This window comes from Maniola hyperantus, chromosome 19, assembly GCF_902806685.2.
Source record: "Maniola hyperantus chromosome 19, iAphHyp1.2, whole genome shotgun sequence".
Lineage (NCBI taxonomy): Eukaryota > Metazoa > Arthropoda > Insecta > Lepidoptera > Nymphalidae > Maniola > Maniola hyperantus.
In genome coordinates, this window is record NC_048554.1 from 8,555,211 (window position 1) to 8,572,301 (window position 17,091).

Below are 17,091 nucleotides of genomic sequence, written 5' to 3' on the forward strand. Positions count from 1 at the left end.
GGTAAAGACTGTTATTGAGGATAATTTTTTATTCAATTATAAACTTTTAGAAGTTCTTACTTTTGAATCGTCAAATACATCTATTTTTGGTCAGTAATAAGGAAAATAAAACTTACCAGGGCCACTGTAGTTCATCGTGAGTCTTATAGCTTTTTAATTTCATTACTTGTTTTTTTTAACAGATTGTAAAGAGAGTCGCAGGGAGTCGGATGGTGTTGGCGCAAGACCGTGGCGTGTGGAAATCCTATCCTAGAGAGTATCGAGCCGCTATAATATGCCAGCTGATCTCAACTTAGATCTGATTTGTTTCACGTATAAAGACGATCCTAAAACAAGTCACATTTCTTATCTACCTACATTTAAAGCGGTGGGAAGTAGAACCAACAAACTGTTTGCCTATCTTCTTTTTACTCAATAAATTGATTTGAATTAATTAAAATGTGTTTCCTTTTATACTAAGTACTAGCTGATGCCCGCGACTTCGTCCGCGAGGATTAGTACCTTTCCTTTGTTACTTCTCCGTCCTTTCAAATATATCCAAAAATCAATTCGATTGGTTGTTTAGTTAGGGCGTGAAGGAAGGACAAACACACTTTCGCATTTATAAATCAAAAAATATTCGAAGAGATTTACTGTTTTTTAATGAAAGTGTTCCGTCATCTGAACATAGAGAATTAATTTAGCTGTAATATCGATATCCTTAAAAAATTCGTCGTCCCAACCGTGCACAATGGGTGCACACAGTGACAAGATGACGCACGCACACATAAAGGAATTGACACGCATTTGGAGCTAAGTATCCATCCAGGTAATCATTCATCTAAGCTTAGCGCTGTATCCATTTCCGAATTCTGCGTCAAAAGTGACGCGTGACGCCTTGTTTGACAAGCCTGTTTGAATGGTGTTTGCACTGTGCTCTTGTGCTTGATGACCTTAGTTAGCGTAAATGAAACATTAATCCAAGTAGTCGGGGTGCGCTACCTCCATAGAGTAAAGTAAAGAAAGTAATACACTGGAAAGCTACCTCAAATTCCTCTGATACTAGTAATCAAAATGAAACATCGTAACCTAGTTTATTGTTTTAATTATATGCAATTTTTTTGCGAAATTTATTTTTATTATAATTTATTCAAAACGCTGCTAGATTTAAAAATAGTCTTAAAGGTCAAAACATTTTAAACTATATTAGAATCTTGAAATCTCTAGTTTCTTGAAAGTTTCATCAACAAGTTTCGTCAATAAGTTTTGGCAACAAGTTTCCGCACCATGTTTCTGCAACAAAATTAACAAGCAACATTAGAACTTGTTGTTCATACAACAACGTAACGTTCTCAGCAACGTATCGTTCATCAAAACAATCGATGTTTGTGAACGATATATCGATGTTTGCTAAATATGTATCGATACATGTATCGTTTCACCGTTGCACCCAGTCACAGAGTACTTTTTACATATCAGTCATAAATACATCCCTATTGAAGTGACACAAAAAATCAAAATGTCTGCCGTAAAATGGAAAATGATCTCTTTCTGATATCAGTGTTGTGTTTTGCTTTCTGTAAATTAGTGTGAAGTTCTTCAAAAATGGATCAGTGTTGAGAATTTAGATGCAAACCGTCAAGCGGAAAGATGAATTATTAAACATTTAATGTTTACAAAATATGTAATGCATGACCATTGCATGACCAATTTCAATCAAATAATACCCTTCTCTCAAACCTTACCGTTTTTCATTGGAATATACTGCGAAATTCCTTAATATGGAAGATTCACTTCAATATTATAGCTGTCCACTTTGCTGTAGCAATACGTTTGATTCCAAACAATCGCTTTTGGAACATTTGATTCATATATCATTGAATATTGTGTGTACAGTATGTAATCGAAGCTTTTCTTCATTGGAACTGCTCACAGAGCATCTTAAGGCTGACAACTGTGACGCTTTAAATCCTGATGAAAATGTAACTCTTGGAAATGACCTGAGTAACATTGTCAAAATTGAACATGACTCAGTAAACTCAGATTCTACACAAGATAATGGTAATAAATTATTATCAAACACTTATGTATTGTACCTTATTTATTATGGAAGTGTCTAGCCAACTGGCGAATTTATTTTTATTGAGCCGACCGTCGTATCGCTAGCCGATCCTGATCCGAATCCAACTCTGCTGGGCAATGTTCTGGAAGCTTTAAAATGTCTTCTTGTCCAACATTTCTCCATAGACTGTTGGTTGATTACAAAAAAGTTGCATCACTTTTTTGTAATCAACCAACAGGCTACGGAAAACAGTCTTACTACAGTATAGTAATGAAAAAAATAATTGTCAATACTTGCATTTCAAGGATGTCCTACAATGGCACAGATTCTGTTGTCTTTCTCTAAACTAGAGTATCTGCATCCTTTTCTTTTTACAATGCTAAAAAGGGACAGAACATGAACTTTACTAAATTTAAGCAGTAGGCTCGACACTGCGCTAAAATCACGGGTTTTACCATCCAAAAATTAAATTTAAAACTGTCAAACTGCGTCTGTCCTTTTCATATTACATGAGTAAGAAGAGGATGCGAATACTCTTAAATTAGGTTGTGCTCAGAATCAGTACCAATATTAGCTTATATTGTACAAAATGGGTGATTATTGGGAACATTTAGTGCACACGCCAGACGATGAAGGTGTCTCTGCTCAATCACATCTCTACATAGTATAAAATAAAGTCGCCTCCCGCGTCTGTATGTATGTATGAACGCGTAGATCTTTTAAACTACACAACAGATTTTAATGCGGTTTTCACCAATAGATTGAAGAGAAAGGTTTATAGCTATAGTTTAATTCTCAAAAAATTAGAGATCCCTAAAGAAATTGAAATAATGTGAATTAGGTCAGAAAAAAATCCTCTCATTTGAGAGTATCCGAGGCAATGACACCACATTAGTATCTACGTTGCACCCATGCAAAGCCGGGGCGGGTCACTAGTCATATATAAATTACACTTCTTTTTTTACAGATGGCGCTTTAGAAAAAAAAGAAACATCAAAATCCAAAATAGACCAAGTGACAGATAATGCTAAGATGTATGTGGAACTGTTAAGACAGCAGTTAACCAAGCCATGCCTGCAGACGCAGGAAATGAAACTGGTGAAGGAAGATGGCCAAAGTCGTTATGTGATTCTCACTGATGAGGAGACCCTGTTGAATCCAGACGATGTTACTATAGTGACTAAGCAAAATAACGATGGGACCATATCTTTGTCTACACTGAAAGGTAATTTTTTTTTAAATATTAATAGGGAGCAAATAAGAAGGATCACCTGATCTAAAGTATTACTACTGCCCAAGAACATTTGCAAAACTAAAGGAATTTCTGAAAATCTGGTTTCTCTTTCTATGTATTTCTATGAAATTCATAGAAAGAGGTACACAGAAGGTATTTCATAAACACATAGAAACCAGTATCACGTCGATACGTCACCTGCTGGTGCTGTTAACCAGTAGGTATAATAAAAAGTTTCAAGTAGACAGCGCCATCTTTATGTGATTTAGTAAACTAATTATTTCTCAAATTCATCTTAAATTTTTTGTGATGTAACCACAAATTCCCGGTTTTTGGATTTTATTATTGTTTCCCTTTGCTTGTGCTTTAAGACAGCTATATATCTACCAAACTTCAGGATTCTAGGTCATCGGGAAGTACGCTATAGGTTTTGATTCCATTGACCGGTCTTGACAGATACAGACAAACAGACAACAAAGTGATCCTATAAGGGTTCCTTATTTAACCAATCCAATTTTTTAAAATCCAAAAAATTGAATTTTGCATTCAAAAATATACCTAACTAGCTTATGCTCGCGATTTCGTCCGCGTGGACTACACAAATTTTAAAACCCTCTTTGACCCCCTTAGGGGTTGTATTTTCAAAAATCCTTTCTTAGCGGATGCCTAGGTCATAATAGCTATCTGCATGCCAAATTTCAGCCCGATCCGTCCTGTAGTTTGAGCTGTGGGTTGATAGATCAGTCAGTCAATCAGTCAGTCACCTTTCCCTTTTATATATTTAGATTCTAACTGACGTCATTTGGTAACTATTGGTATTTCAGAAACAGAGGATGTTCCAAATGGTGATACAGAGATGGATGCTGAGACGGTCGTTAGCGATGATGACAGAGAGGACCATGCGGAAGAGCTCTATACTTGCAATACATGTGGTGTATCATTCTCATCAGTCTTAGAACACATACAGAACTATCACACCGATGAAGATGTTGTTGTTCATGTAAGAAATTGTCTTTACTGTTACTAGAAATATGTAAGTGTGTTTGTTTGTTTCCTTTTGAAAGTCAACATTTAAGCTGGAAATAGCCTAAGAAATATACGGCTCCTGCATAAGTCTTATCATGAGATAACTCTCCTCTTATAAAAGAGAGAGAGATTAGAGGAGAGTTTCTGCGATAGAAAGCGAGGTGTATGTTAAATAATTTTAAGTTGCGTTGCTGTATGAGCTGAATTGCACTTTATTATTTACTAGCTGATGCCTGGGACTTCGTCCGCGTGGATTTAGGTTTTTAAAAATCCCATGGGAACTCTTTGATTTTCCGGGATAAAAAGTAGCCAATGTCCTTCCCCGGGATGCAAGCTATCTCTGTACGGTATATTATAATACACACTGAGTTGTATATTTCACCTGGGGTAAGCAGTGAATTTAAGCCCATAAGCCCTCAATGGTCATAGTGGCTTAACAACACTGATTGCAATGCACCACATACAGCACATGCTATATTCATTACAACTAAAAAACAGTATGTTTTGTCAGCAATTATAAAATCCAGTAGTAAGTCCCGCAAATTGCTAATGTGCGTGGCCACCATTTAAGTGACGTCAGCACTAGACTGAAGTTTCGAGCTGATGGTATATTTTTACTTAAATCACGTCATTTCGAGGTTAATGAGTTATGGTTTCAGCGCAATAGCAAATTGCGGGACTTATAACATAAAAATATTTATCTACTTCAACCTGGGCGCATTAATGTAGTGTATATTTTTAGGACAATGGCAACACAGACCTACCATTACAATCCGAATCAGCTGTGAGTGAAGACTCGGCGGTCGACAAACTGTCCTCGCGCAGAATGATAACAGAATCTGGCAACATTGTAGAAACACCAGTGTTGCAAGACCAGACAGGTAAATCTTTTCTCAGCCCTTATTCCCATCAGTTTCCATACTTATATTAGTATGGATTAAGCTATGGGTCGAACAAAGTGCAAATATAGAAACAACCATAAAATTGTTATATTTTATTGACAGTTCAAACTGAAATGAAGGCTGTGGACCAAATAAAAAATGAGCCAATTGACAAACCGGAACGAATGGTTATTGGGCGGTTGCAGGTCAACTCAGCGGCTAAGGCTAAATCTGAAAGCAAGTTTTGCCTTCAATTTATGTTCTAATAATATTATTTATACACATGTAGTTTTAGTTTTGGTCTTTGGAAATTGGAATGTATTTGCAACGTACCAACAACAACACTTAATATTAACACAATTCTAATCCAAACTGTTAATCCGAACTAGGTATATCATCACTACCCATATTTTCACTATCCATCACTACCCATTATTATAAATGCGAAAGTGTTTGTTTGTTGGTTCATTGGTTTGTCCTTCAATCACGTCGCAACGGAACGACGGATCGACGTGATTTTTTGCATGGGTTTAGTCAAAGACCTGGAGAGTGACTTCTAGGCTACTTTTTATCCCGGAAAATCAAAGACTCCAACAGGATTTTTAAAAACCTAAATCCACGGAAACGAAGTCGCCGGCATCAGCTAGTTTGGAAAATAGGCAACCTTTATATTTCAATTGATTGGAGTACATTCTCTCAGCTGATGCTCGACTTTCATAAATAACTAATCAGGGAAGTTGTTTAACTGTGAAAAGTGTTGTGTTAACCATAATCATGTAACTTACACAGTATACCTGGCTAGTGTGCGAGTGAGACATAATAGCGCGGCTTCATTTCGATTAGTTTCTTTAGTGGCACGCATTCACTGTAGGTATATTTATTTGTAGACAAAAACAACGTATACCACAAGGTGGTGATGAAGGAGATGCAGACGACGGGCGGCAACAAGGTGCAGCTGTACAACTGCATGACGTGCAACCTCTACGTCACCTCGCTCGCGGAGTTTAAGCAGCAGCCGTGCAAAGTTTGTAAGTTGTTGTTTATAGGTACAAACAAACAGTGTATACCACAAGGTGGTGACGAAGGAGATGCAGACGACGGGCGGCAACAAGGTGCAGCTGTACAACTGCATGACGTGCAACCTCTACGTCACCTCGCTCGCAGGACAAGTTCCAAGCAACTTAATATTAGATCATCTACCCAATAGGCTACTTGACTCATATCTAATTTCGTCCAATAAATGATTATTTATTATAGTATTTTGCTTAAGACAACGAAATATCTCAATAACAATTATTAAAAACGCAGGATGGATATATAAATCCAATTTAAAAAAATACAGTTTTTATTTTTATTTGAAACGCAGAAAACGCTGTCAGCCGTGATGTGACGTCATTCAATATGTAAACAAAGAAATGTCATCCCTATGTCACGCGTGGACTAACGTAGTAACCATATATATAAAATTTAAAGTCCTGACTGACTAACTTATATATCAACGCACAGCCTAAACATCAGCTGGTCCTAGATACATGAAATTTGGTGGGTGTGTTCTTTGTAGGTAAAGAGAAGGTATCGACTAGGAAAGGGTTTTTTGAAATTCCACCCCTGAGTGGGTTAAATGGGGGTTAGAAATTTATGAAGTCCATGCGGGCGAAGTCACGAGCATAAGCTAGTTTTTATATATTTCTAAAAACTCATAGTAAACGTAAAAATTATCGTTTTCTCTTTATAAATTGAATAAGTTATTAAGTAAGACTTACAACAAAGTGATCTTTGCAAAAATAAATTTGGGTTGCAGTCGTTAGTCATATAGGATCCCTTTAAGCAAGTCTTCGCGTGTTACGTATATTTATTTCACTGGGCACTCTAATCCACAACTTTCCTGTGGTCTTTATCGATGCGTTTTTACATTCTCGGATGATACAATAACGATAATTACTATATTTTTCATGTAAACTAGTATAGAAGTCATGTTTATTAAACTTTGGTAGGTTATGCTGTTGTTTACAAATGCATGACGTCAGAGCACAGATAATCTATCGGCCAAACATGGCCGACAGTGTTTTCACCTGTCTAAGAAAAATATATTTTGAAATTAAAATTTTTACGGTTTTAGGGCGCAAAAAAATATAATGTTAATTTTTTTGATCTAATAGGACAAATATTAACCATTTAAGACCTACTTAAAAAAAGTGTCAACTAGCCTATTGTACTACATCAGTTATATTCTTTCTATGTCCAAAAGGGTTTGAACATTTTTGTATGGATGTCACGATCTATACAAAAATGATAGGTACCTACAAATCCACCATTATGAAAAAACCTCGTTTCATACGTGATTACACTTAAAAAGCATTCAGTAATGAAATGTCGTAAGTGATATAGTTTCTGAGATAATTGAGTTTGAAACTGTAGAAAAATAAAGCATTAACAATTACTTAACTTAATGCTTTATTTTTCTACTTTTTAGGGTTCCGTACCTGAAAAGGAAAAACGGAACCCTTATAGGATCACTTTGTTGTCTGTCTGTCTATCTGTCTGTCGGTCTGTCAAGAAACCTACAGGGTACTTCCCGTTGACCTAGAATCATGAAATTTGGCAGGTAGGTAGGTCTTATAGCAGACATGCGAGGAAAAATCTGAAAACCGTGAATTTGTGGTTAAATCGCACAAAAAAAATTAAATTGTGGTCTTGAACTAATAATTAGTACTTTCAATTTTCGAAGTAAGATAACTATATCAAGTGGGGTATCATTTGAAAGGTCTTCACCTGTACATTCTAAAACAGATTTTTATTTATTTTTATGCATCATAGTTTTTGAATTATCGTGCAAAATGTCGAAAAAATACAGACTGTAGTACGGAACCCTCGTTGCGCGAGCCTGACTCGCACTTGGCCGGTTTTTTTTTCAAAAGCGCGGACTTGTAGGTATGGCAACGAGGTTGCCCTTGACGTACGTATATTTATTTGTTTACAGTGAAATACCAATGCCCACACTGCACAGTGGCCTATGACAACTCTAAATCATTGTGTGCACATATGAAAGTACATAAGCTAAGAAACACAGGTACTAAGAATATTGGTACTTTTGTTATTAATAGACATATTTTATATTACGTAACGTAACAGTTTAGTTTTTAGTTACTTTTTCTTTCTTTCAGCTAACTCCACTATAGTTCAAACTAAATTCGAATGTGAAATTTGTAATACACAGTTTCCTACCAGCAAGTCACTAAAATTACACAAGAAAATGCATGACCCCATCAAGTAAGTGTATTAAATCAGTACCCTTATTATAAATAGCTATGGCTTTTTATTATTTATTTATTTATTATTATAAATGCGAAAGTGTGTTTGTTGGTTTATTGGTTTGTCCTTCAATCACGTCGCGACGGTGCAACGCATTGACGTGATTTTTTGCATAGGTATAGATAAAGACATCGAGAGTGAAATGGGCTACTTTTTATTCTGGAAAACCAAAAGAGTTCCCACGGGATTGTTAAAAACCTAAATCACGCGAATGAAGTCGCGGGCGTCAGCTAGTAATACATATTTCTGAGATAGATCTTTTTTAGGGTTCCGTACGTCCTAATGCAAAAACAGAACCTTTATAGGATCACACATGTGTCTGTCTGTCATAGCTTTGAATCTATTGGATTGATTAAATTGAAATTTGGCAAGCATATGAATGTGTTCCTATATTATGTATAATTTCTGTGACCCATAGACCCAATGGATTCTGAATATGAGGATCAAAGTAGCAAATTAAAAAAAATGTGACAAAGCAAATAAAAGGGCTTTTTGTGAGGTTCTCACAAGTCATAACCATCACCACTATGTGAGTGAACGAACGAGTAGAACAATTATTTTGAATCTGTTGCAGGTCTCGACCAATAGAACCTCCATTAGAGACCGCAGAGGGCATGCCACCGAGCGACGACAAGTACCTGTGTGGAGTCTGTGACAAGCTCATCCCCATAGACTATAGAATCATCCACCAGAACTCGCACAAGATCACAAACAAGATGAACTGCGATATATGCAATAAGAAGTTCCATTCCAAAGAGTATCTCGATATGCATATGAGTGTACATAAAATAGATAAGGTAAGGTCCTGAGATAAGGCCAAACTAGCCATGTGGTAAATTTTGTTGTATGTCATCATCATCATCATCATCATCATCATCAACCAATGTAGGGACTTCCACACGCCACGGTCATGCGCCGCCTGGATCCAGCGGCTCCCTGCGACTCGTCTGATGTCGTCCATCCACCTAGTGAGGCGTCTTCCGGTGCGAGGTCGCCATTCCAGCACCTTGGGACCCCAACGTCTATCGGTTGTACGAACTATGTGCCCTGCCCATTGCCACTTCAGCTTCGCAACCCGTTGAGCTATGTCGGTTACTCTAGTTCTCCTACGGATCTCCTCATTTCTGATTTGATCACGTAGAGAAACTTCAAGCATAGCTCTCTCCATCGCCCGCTGAGTGTTGTATTTACACCAACTAAATCTATTGCTATCTGTATCTGCGAGGAGATTATAAACGGCAATGCAATATTCCTTGCTCAAAGTGTTCAAAACAAACAACTTATGCACGTTTTTGTTCTACTTCAATCACGCTGTATCTCAATCAAAGAGTTCCCACGGAATTTTTAAACCTTTAAAATCCACGCAAACGAAGTCACAGTTATCTATACTCTATAGTACGGGACAGGTCGAGATGGACGCCCCTCACACCCGCACGTCACCCTCGCTATCTCGTGCGGGTGTGCGGGGTATCCCCACCCCCCATCACGACCTGTCACCTATAATCTTTCTATATATAAAAATGAATCGCTAAATGTGTTGCTGATCGCAAATCTGGAGAATAGCTGAACCGATTTCGCTAATTCTTTTTTATAATATTCCTTGAAGTACGAGGATGATTAAAAATTTAAAAAAATCCTGAAAAAGAATCGACTGTTAGGCGGTACGAAGTTCGCCGGGGCAGCTAGTAGTATATTAAAAATGTGTTTCTTTTTAGGTACCTGTGGAAAAAACGGACAAATTACTGCCGTATAACTGTTTGTATTGTACTAGAAAGTTTGCACGACCACACGAGAAAGTGAAACACGAAAGAATACATACAGGTGAGCAATAAGTTATGTGAAACTAGCTGATGCTCGCGACTTCGTCCGCGAGTAATTAGATTTTTCAAAAATCCCGCGGGAATTGCTGGATAAAAAGTAGTGTGGTGTAGTGTATGCTTGTGTGTGCTCAATGTAAAAATATAGAGAAGCAGGAACTGGTTCATTGACTCATTCACATGACATCACTGTCATCTTTAATATGGTATCATTTGGCGATTTGACATTAGCTAGCATTATGTCAAAAGGTGTTGTTTAATTAAAAAAACGACTATGAGAGCTAGCGCGCACCACGGTGCGGTGAGTTGCGTTTTAAAATCCGTAAATTTGAAAATGAAAATGTATCAAAATCCAGTGTGGAATTAATTCCGCAGTGCACGCAGTAGTTCTATAGTTCACAGATTTTGCGGAAAAAACACGTACGAAAATTTACCGTGGTGCGCGCTAGCTCTAAATCTCTTTTTTGTTTGCGTAGGAGAAAAGCCGCACTCATGTGAGATCTGTGGCAAGTCGTTCCGCGTGTCGTACTGCCTCACGCTGCATATGCGCACGCACACCGGCGCACGGCCCTACGCGTGCCCACACTGTAATAAAAGGTATACACCTATACAGTGCTGTATTGTATTACGTAATTGGGATGATGCTTATCCTGCCTATGTCAAAAATAAATTATTCCTTAGTAATTATTAAATAGAGGGTCTTCTAAAATTCGTGAAATCCACGTTTGCTGTTAGATTTAAGTTTGCTTTGTGGGAATTACTAAAACAACGGTCTTGTCTAGTATTATAAAGTGCTCTATGCTAAATTCCAGCTTTCTAGGTCCAAGGGTTTGGGCTGGACGTTTATGAGTCAGTCAGTGAGTCAGGAATTTATTTTAATGTTGATTTTCACCAGATGGCTATATAATGTGGTTGTATGTCAGGTTCAAAGCGCACAGCGTGTACAATCACCACTTGTTGACACACTCGGATGTGCGCGCGTACAAGTGCCCCTTCTGCCCCAAGGCGTTCAAGACGTCCGTGCAACTCGCGGGGCACAAGAACTCGCACACCAAACCCTTCTCCTGCTCACAGTGTAACAGGTATGAAACACATTTTTAAAGCTTTGCAAGAGTTCCGTACCCGAAGGGTACCAACGGGACCCTATTACTAGGCTCTTTTCTGGAGACGCGTCGCGTGGTGCGTTGCGTCACGCGTCGTACTACACCATATAACAAGCAAACGCTTCTGCACAAATGCTCTCATACTTATGTGACGCAACGACGGGTAAAATACCCTATTTTTTGATAGTGAAGCGACTGTTAATGCCATTTAGTAGTGACACATTACAGTATCAAAACTACTTTTCAAAGTTTTTTTCGATACTGAATTGAAATACATATAGTACCTATCGCGTACTATAACATATCTTAAATTTCGTCACTGGCAGTAAGTGAACCGTGTCCTAATTGGTCGACGGCGCTCCGTGCGCGATTCCCAGGGAGACGCAAGTTCGAATGCTGCCGGTTCTGCAATTTTTGATATCTATTTAAAAACTAGCTTATGCCCACGACTCGTCTGCGTGGACTATGCAAATTTCAAACCCTTATTTCACCACCTTAGGGGTTGAATTTTCAAAAATCCTTTCTTATCGGATGCCTATACATAATAGCTATCTGTATGCCAAATTTCAGCCCGATCCGTCCAGTAATTTGAGTTGTGCGTTGATAGATCAGTCAGTTAGTCAGTCAGTCTTTTCGTATTATATTTAGTCTTGAAATATCCCTTCTATAGCTACTGATTTAGTTAAACTCAACAGGCCTTTCGCGTCCCTATACGCGGTGCGGGTACATATGGAGATCCATACACGGCAGAACAGTCTCAAGTTTTCATGCACATTGTGTGGCGCGAGTTACGCTCGAGCTTTTGCGTTGAAGGACCACGTCAAACAGGTGCACAAACAAGACATTTCTACGGAAAATATGGTGAGTCCCGCTATCCCACTAGCTAATCTTAGGATTCTTTGTTTTTTTTTTAATTTATAGACTTTCACTTGGCTGCAATCAAATCTGTTGGCAAGTGATGATGCAGTCCCCGCAGACCACAAATTTTTATCGGCCGATAGTTTGGTCGGTTTCTTAATCAGGATGAAGATGTATGTAAGTGCGCAAATTATAACGATAACATCTTCATACTGATTAAGAAACCGACCAAACTATCGGCCTATAAAAAGTTTGTGGTCTGCGGGTACTCTTAGATGGAGCGCGCAATATAGTGGCAACCCCATGCCTTTAATAAATTATTAACGTTTAAGGATGTCTGGCGGGGGTTCCCACGACACTGTGTCTGTGTGCATGACGTGATTTCTAATACTACTCTGAAGAAATTATAAAAAAATTAGACTTTGACGTAATATTTTATACATCTTATATTACCTGTTATCTCCCAAAGCCACCATGATCCAAACAAACGTTTCTCTCAGTGTTGGGACAATATGCAAAGAAACTTTCAGCTTAAGGACGGTCTGGCACGCGCTGGCTCTCTCTATTAGGTCACACTTGATTTTCACCTCGTTGTCTGTCTGTCTGGAATCGAAACTTATAGGGTACTTCCCGTTGACCTAGAATCATGTGCCAGGTAGCAATTATTGACTTATAGCACTAGTAATGGGAAAAATCAGAAAACTGTGAATTTTTTGTTATATCACAAAAAAACTTAAAAAGTTATTTCTTGTGCGATTGTGGAATCCTTCGTCTTGCACTTGGCCGAGTTTTTTTAATACTTATAGATAGATGTATGTAGGGATACCAATAAAACTATCGATACTTACCATTTATACAACGTTCAGTGTGTTTTTTTCCAATCCTATAGATTGTGTGATTGTATTCCAGTCATTACTTGAAACGAAGGACTGGATGGTCCAAGAAAACGCGGACGTCGACTCCGATGCAATGCCCCTCAACAAAGACCTGTCGCCAGATGTAAGTACTTACCTATACCACAATATGAAAGAAACAATAAAGTAGGTCGCACATTACGTGACGAGCCGCACGCGAATTATCTACATATTATATCGTTTTTAATAATCATTTTTTTTAAATTTCGATACAAGATAGCCCTTGACTGCAATCTCACCTGGTGGTAAGTGATGATGCAATCTAAGATGGAAGCGGGCTAACCTGGAAAAAGTATGGCAGTTTTATCAAACCCATACTACCTACCTTTGGTTTCTACACGGCATCGTACCGGAACGCAAAATTGTTTGATGGCACGGCTTTGCATTAACTAAACTTTGCGGTGGAAGAGCAAGACCGCGAGTTTTCGGAATAAAATTTTACATATTTTAATTTTAACCTTTGGCCCTATTTAGCGATATCTTATTTAAATTAGGTTTATTTAGACAAAAAGATTTATCCAGAATTGAAGCGACTATCGTCGGCGAGTAATCTGTAGCTACAACTTAGGTAGTCAAGTTAAAGTTAAAATGCAATGTATAATTCCGTTCGTTCGCTACTCTAAGCCTCAACGCACACTGCCAGACTGGAGTGAAGCTGAGGTGCGACGATGTCTTAATATCAATTTAATTTATTTACTAGGACATAACGGCAGCTGCAAACAAATCGCCTAGGCGCGCTTAAGCGTAGCTCATCCTTTGAGTCTCTTCCCTATTTTGTTATGTAAACGTACGTACGGCAATTCGGCGCATGTAATGTGCGATCACAAATTAATAGCTAAGAACATCGCAGAGTAGGTTCCTGCGGTAGTTGAGCGGTGCGGGAGGGGTGTGATGATGTGACGCCAGACCTCAGTGATTCGTCAACTTGTAACAGCTGTCACCCTCCCCGCACCGCTCCACTACCGCAGGATTCGGAAGCCTACTCAGTACGCTTAGTATAAGTTTTTACGTTTCACCAATGTTGCTAAAACTCGAGTCGAAACACAATAACGTCAAAGTAAAATGGACTTAAAGAGCCTTGAATTGAAGTCAAAAAATCAATGCCACTGATTTTAATTTCGAAATACAATTCGATATTTCGTGAGACATAAAAATTCGTACTAAGCGTACAGTTATGAGCTATATCTATAAGTTGTAATGTTTTATTACAAACGTTCAATTATTATTTGCAGATTAATGAGTTGGATATTAACGGCACTGAACTGATCATCCCATAGATATAAATGTAGTTATTATAGTAATATCATGTTTAAAATAAAACTGGGGAAATACGGTCTAGTCCAAACAGGGGACTGTTCGGCCTACACTAGAGGCCAAGACGAGTGTACGGCCATGGGCCTTGAGGCTGAGCCCTTATAGCTGGGTAGTGACTAGTGAGTAGGTACTATGCGAGATTATTGCATTTAGGCGGAACTATGAATGTATGATTGGGTATTTGACTACATCAAAAATAAATTATTTCTCAGTGATTATTAAATAGAGGGTCTTCTTAAATACGTAAAATCCACGTCCTTTGTTGGTTTTAAGTGTAATAACCATTTTAAACTATTGATTAAACTAAAAAAAGCACGTCAAATGATTGTGACGTCACACACCGGTATTTCATAGAATCTCGCATACTAAGCGCGTGTTTTGACGTTTGATAAAAAGTTACTGATTTGACTAGTTGTCAAATACCATATTGTATAGCAAAGGTGGATCGAGCGCTCCTAATACTTGAAGCAAATATCTACTTATGGCTATCCCACTTCGACACCAGTGGTGTCTAATCTCTCGCTCTCGCTCGGTAGTAGGCCGAACAGTTCCCTGTTTGGCCTAAACTAGAGTAACTTTTTAGAAAATGACTTTTTGGTAATCGCTTTATTTAATATTATGTCAAACTGATTGGTCTTCTTGACCGTTTAAATGATTTTATCTATAAGATATTACGTTTATCTTTGTTTTTTTTTTTTGTAAATAGGAACCAGGCTTTCATGTACATTGTTATTGTAGTGCTATGTTTAATAATTGTTTTTGTATTTTTTTAAAGAAGGCTTACTTTTGTCAGAATATCTTATTTTTGAATATTAACAATTACATTTTAGACTTGTAAATATACAGCATATTAATTTTCATCGCGTTTTTATTGTACTTAAAAAGAAATTGTTATTCAATGAAGTCCAGCTGTAAAGTTTTAAATTATATATTTAGTATAGGTATTGAGTTTATTCCATAGGAAGCATAATTTTGTTAGTGACATATTTTAATACATTTTTAATAGCGTAAACATGTATGTAACAATGTTAAATGATGTGGATTTATTATATAACACACGTTTTTAACATCTAATATTTTGCGAAAGTGTGTCTGTATGTCTGTGAAATTTTGTCCAGGGATAGTTTCTATCCCGGGGATAGACTATATTTTTCTCAAGGAAAATCAAAGAGTTCTCACGAGATTCAAAAAAACCTAAATCCACATGGATGAAGTTGCGGGCATCATCTAGTGTTACATATAATTAGTGTGTCCTAATAATTTAAATAAAGGGCCTCATAAGAAAGCTCAGAGTCACTCAGCGGGCGATGGAGAGAGCTATGCTTGGAGTTTCACTACGTGATCAAATCACAAATGAGGAGATCCGTAGGAGAACTAGAGTAACCGACATAGCTCAACGGGTTGCGAAGCTGAAGTGGCAATGGGCAGGGCACATAGTTCGTACAACCGATAGACGTTGGGGTCCCAAGGTGCTGGAATGGCGACCTCGCACCGGAAGACGCAGCGTTGGAAGACCCCCCACTAGGTTGACGGACGACATCAGACGAGTGGCAGGGAGCAGCTGGATCCAAGCGGCGCAAGACCGTGGCGTGTGGAAGTCCCTACAAGAGACCTATGTCCAGCAGTGGACGTCTATTGGTTGATGATGATGATGATGAATAATTTAAATAGGCTCATGTATTATTAATATTACTGTTTCGATATATATTTTTTTTGTTTGATAAACATGATCCCTTAATTGCAAATAAATGTAATTATATTTGTATTCAATTTTCATTTAATTAAAAGGATATTTTAAAACTGGTTTTGAAACTTTTGATATTAGATCGTCGTTGACGTTCCTACTTCTTCTTCCTTCTTTTCTTCTTCTTCCTTACGAATTTTTCCTTTTCCGATTTGGGTAGGAATTAATTTAAAAAGGGAAAGCTCTCGCTTTTGAAAAAGACCTTTTTGATAGGAGAAAATCAGAAGGAAACTCTCAGTTTAGTCAATCAAATGTCAACAGTGTTGTAAGTATATATAATTATACTTGTATAATAATATAATATTATAAGATACCAAACGTTTGACAAAAGTAAGTCAGCCTAATAATTTTAGAAAAAAATATTCATAGGTTTGGTAAGTAAACTATTAACTTCCAGACCTACATATTGGTAGTTACAATGTAAGTTTTATTGTATTATACACATATTAGAATAAATTTATAGACAATAAATCAATTTTAAATAAACATGCTTATTAATATAATATTCTTAACAATTCCACAATTAGAAATCAAAGGTCTTACAGTCAGAGTTTTAATTAAACAACACACGACTTTTGACACGAGATTTGACCTTAGCTAATGTCAAATCTTAAAATAATGATGCCATATTTGAGGTTATAGTGATGTTATGTGTTTCAATTGTGTCATGTGAATGAGTGAATGAACCAGATCCTGCTTCTCTATTTTAGATTGAGCTCACGCAAGCAGTGTGAAATATAAACATTATAAAACTAGTAAATAATTACTAAAATAAAATATCTAAGTATGTACCTAGAGATATCTGCTAACTCGCACTGGGCCAGCGTGGCATACTATGGCCTAAACC

At 37.5% G+C, this 17,091-nt stretch overlaps 1 protein-coding gene across 3 annotated transcripts; it reads left to right on the top strand.

The window, feature by feature from the left end:
* Positions 1 to 1,471: 1,471 nt before the first annotated feature.
* On the top strand, positions 1,472 to 16,303 carry LOC117991334 (zinc finger protein ZFP2-like). 3 transcript variants are annotated; one of them, XM_069505190.1, is made up of 15 exons: positions 1,472 to 2,040; positions 3,009 to 3,266; positions 4,100 to 4,275; positions 5,044 to 5,182; positions 5,306 to 5,419; positions 6,070 to 6,210; positions 8,163 to 8,252; positions 8,347 to 8,452; positions 9,069 to 9,291; positions 10,210 to 10,315; positions 10,788 to 10,908; positions 11,235 to 11,393; positions 12,110 to 12,275; positions 13,182 to 13,271; positions 14,419 to 16,303. In XM_069505190.1, exons 1-15 carry the CDS (start codon positions 1,761 to 1,763, stop codon positions 14,461 to 14,463), a joined length of 2,214 nt encoding a protein of 737 aa, XP_069361291.1. In that variant the 5' UTR covers positions 1,472 to 1,760; the 3' UTR covers positions 14,464 to 16,303. The 3 variants fall into 3 exon arrangements, with proteins under 3 accessions (XP_069361291.1, XP_069361292.1, XP_069361293.1); XM_069505191.1 differs by lacking the exon at positions 8,163 to 8,252; XM_069505192.1 differs by lacking the exon at positions 5,306 to 5,419.
* Positions 16,304 to 17,091: the final 788 nt, after the last annotated feature.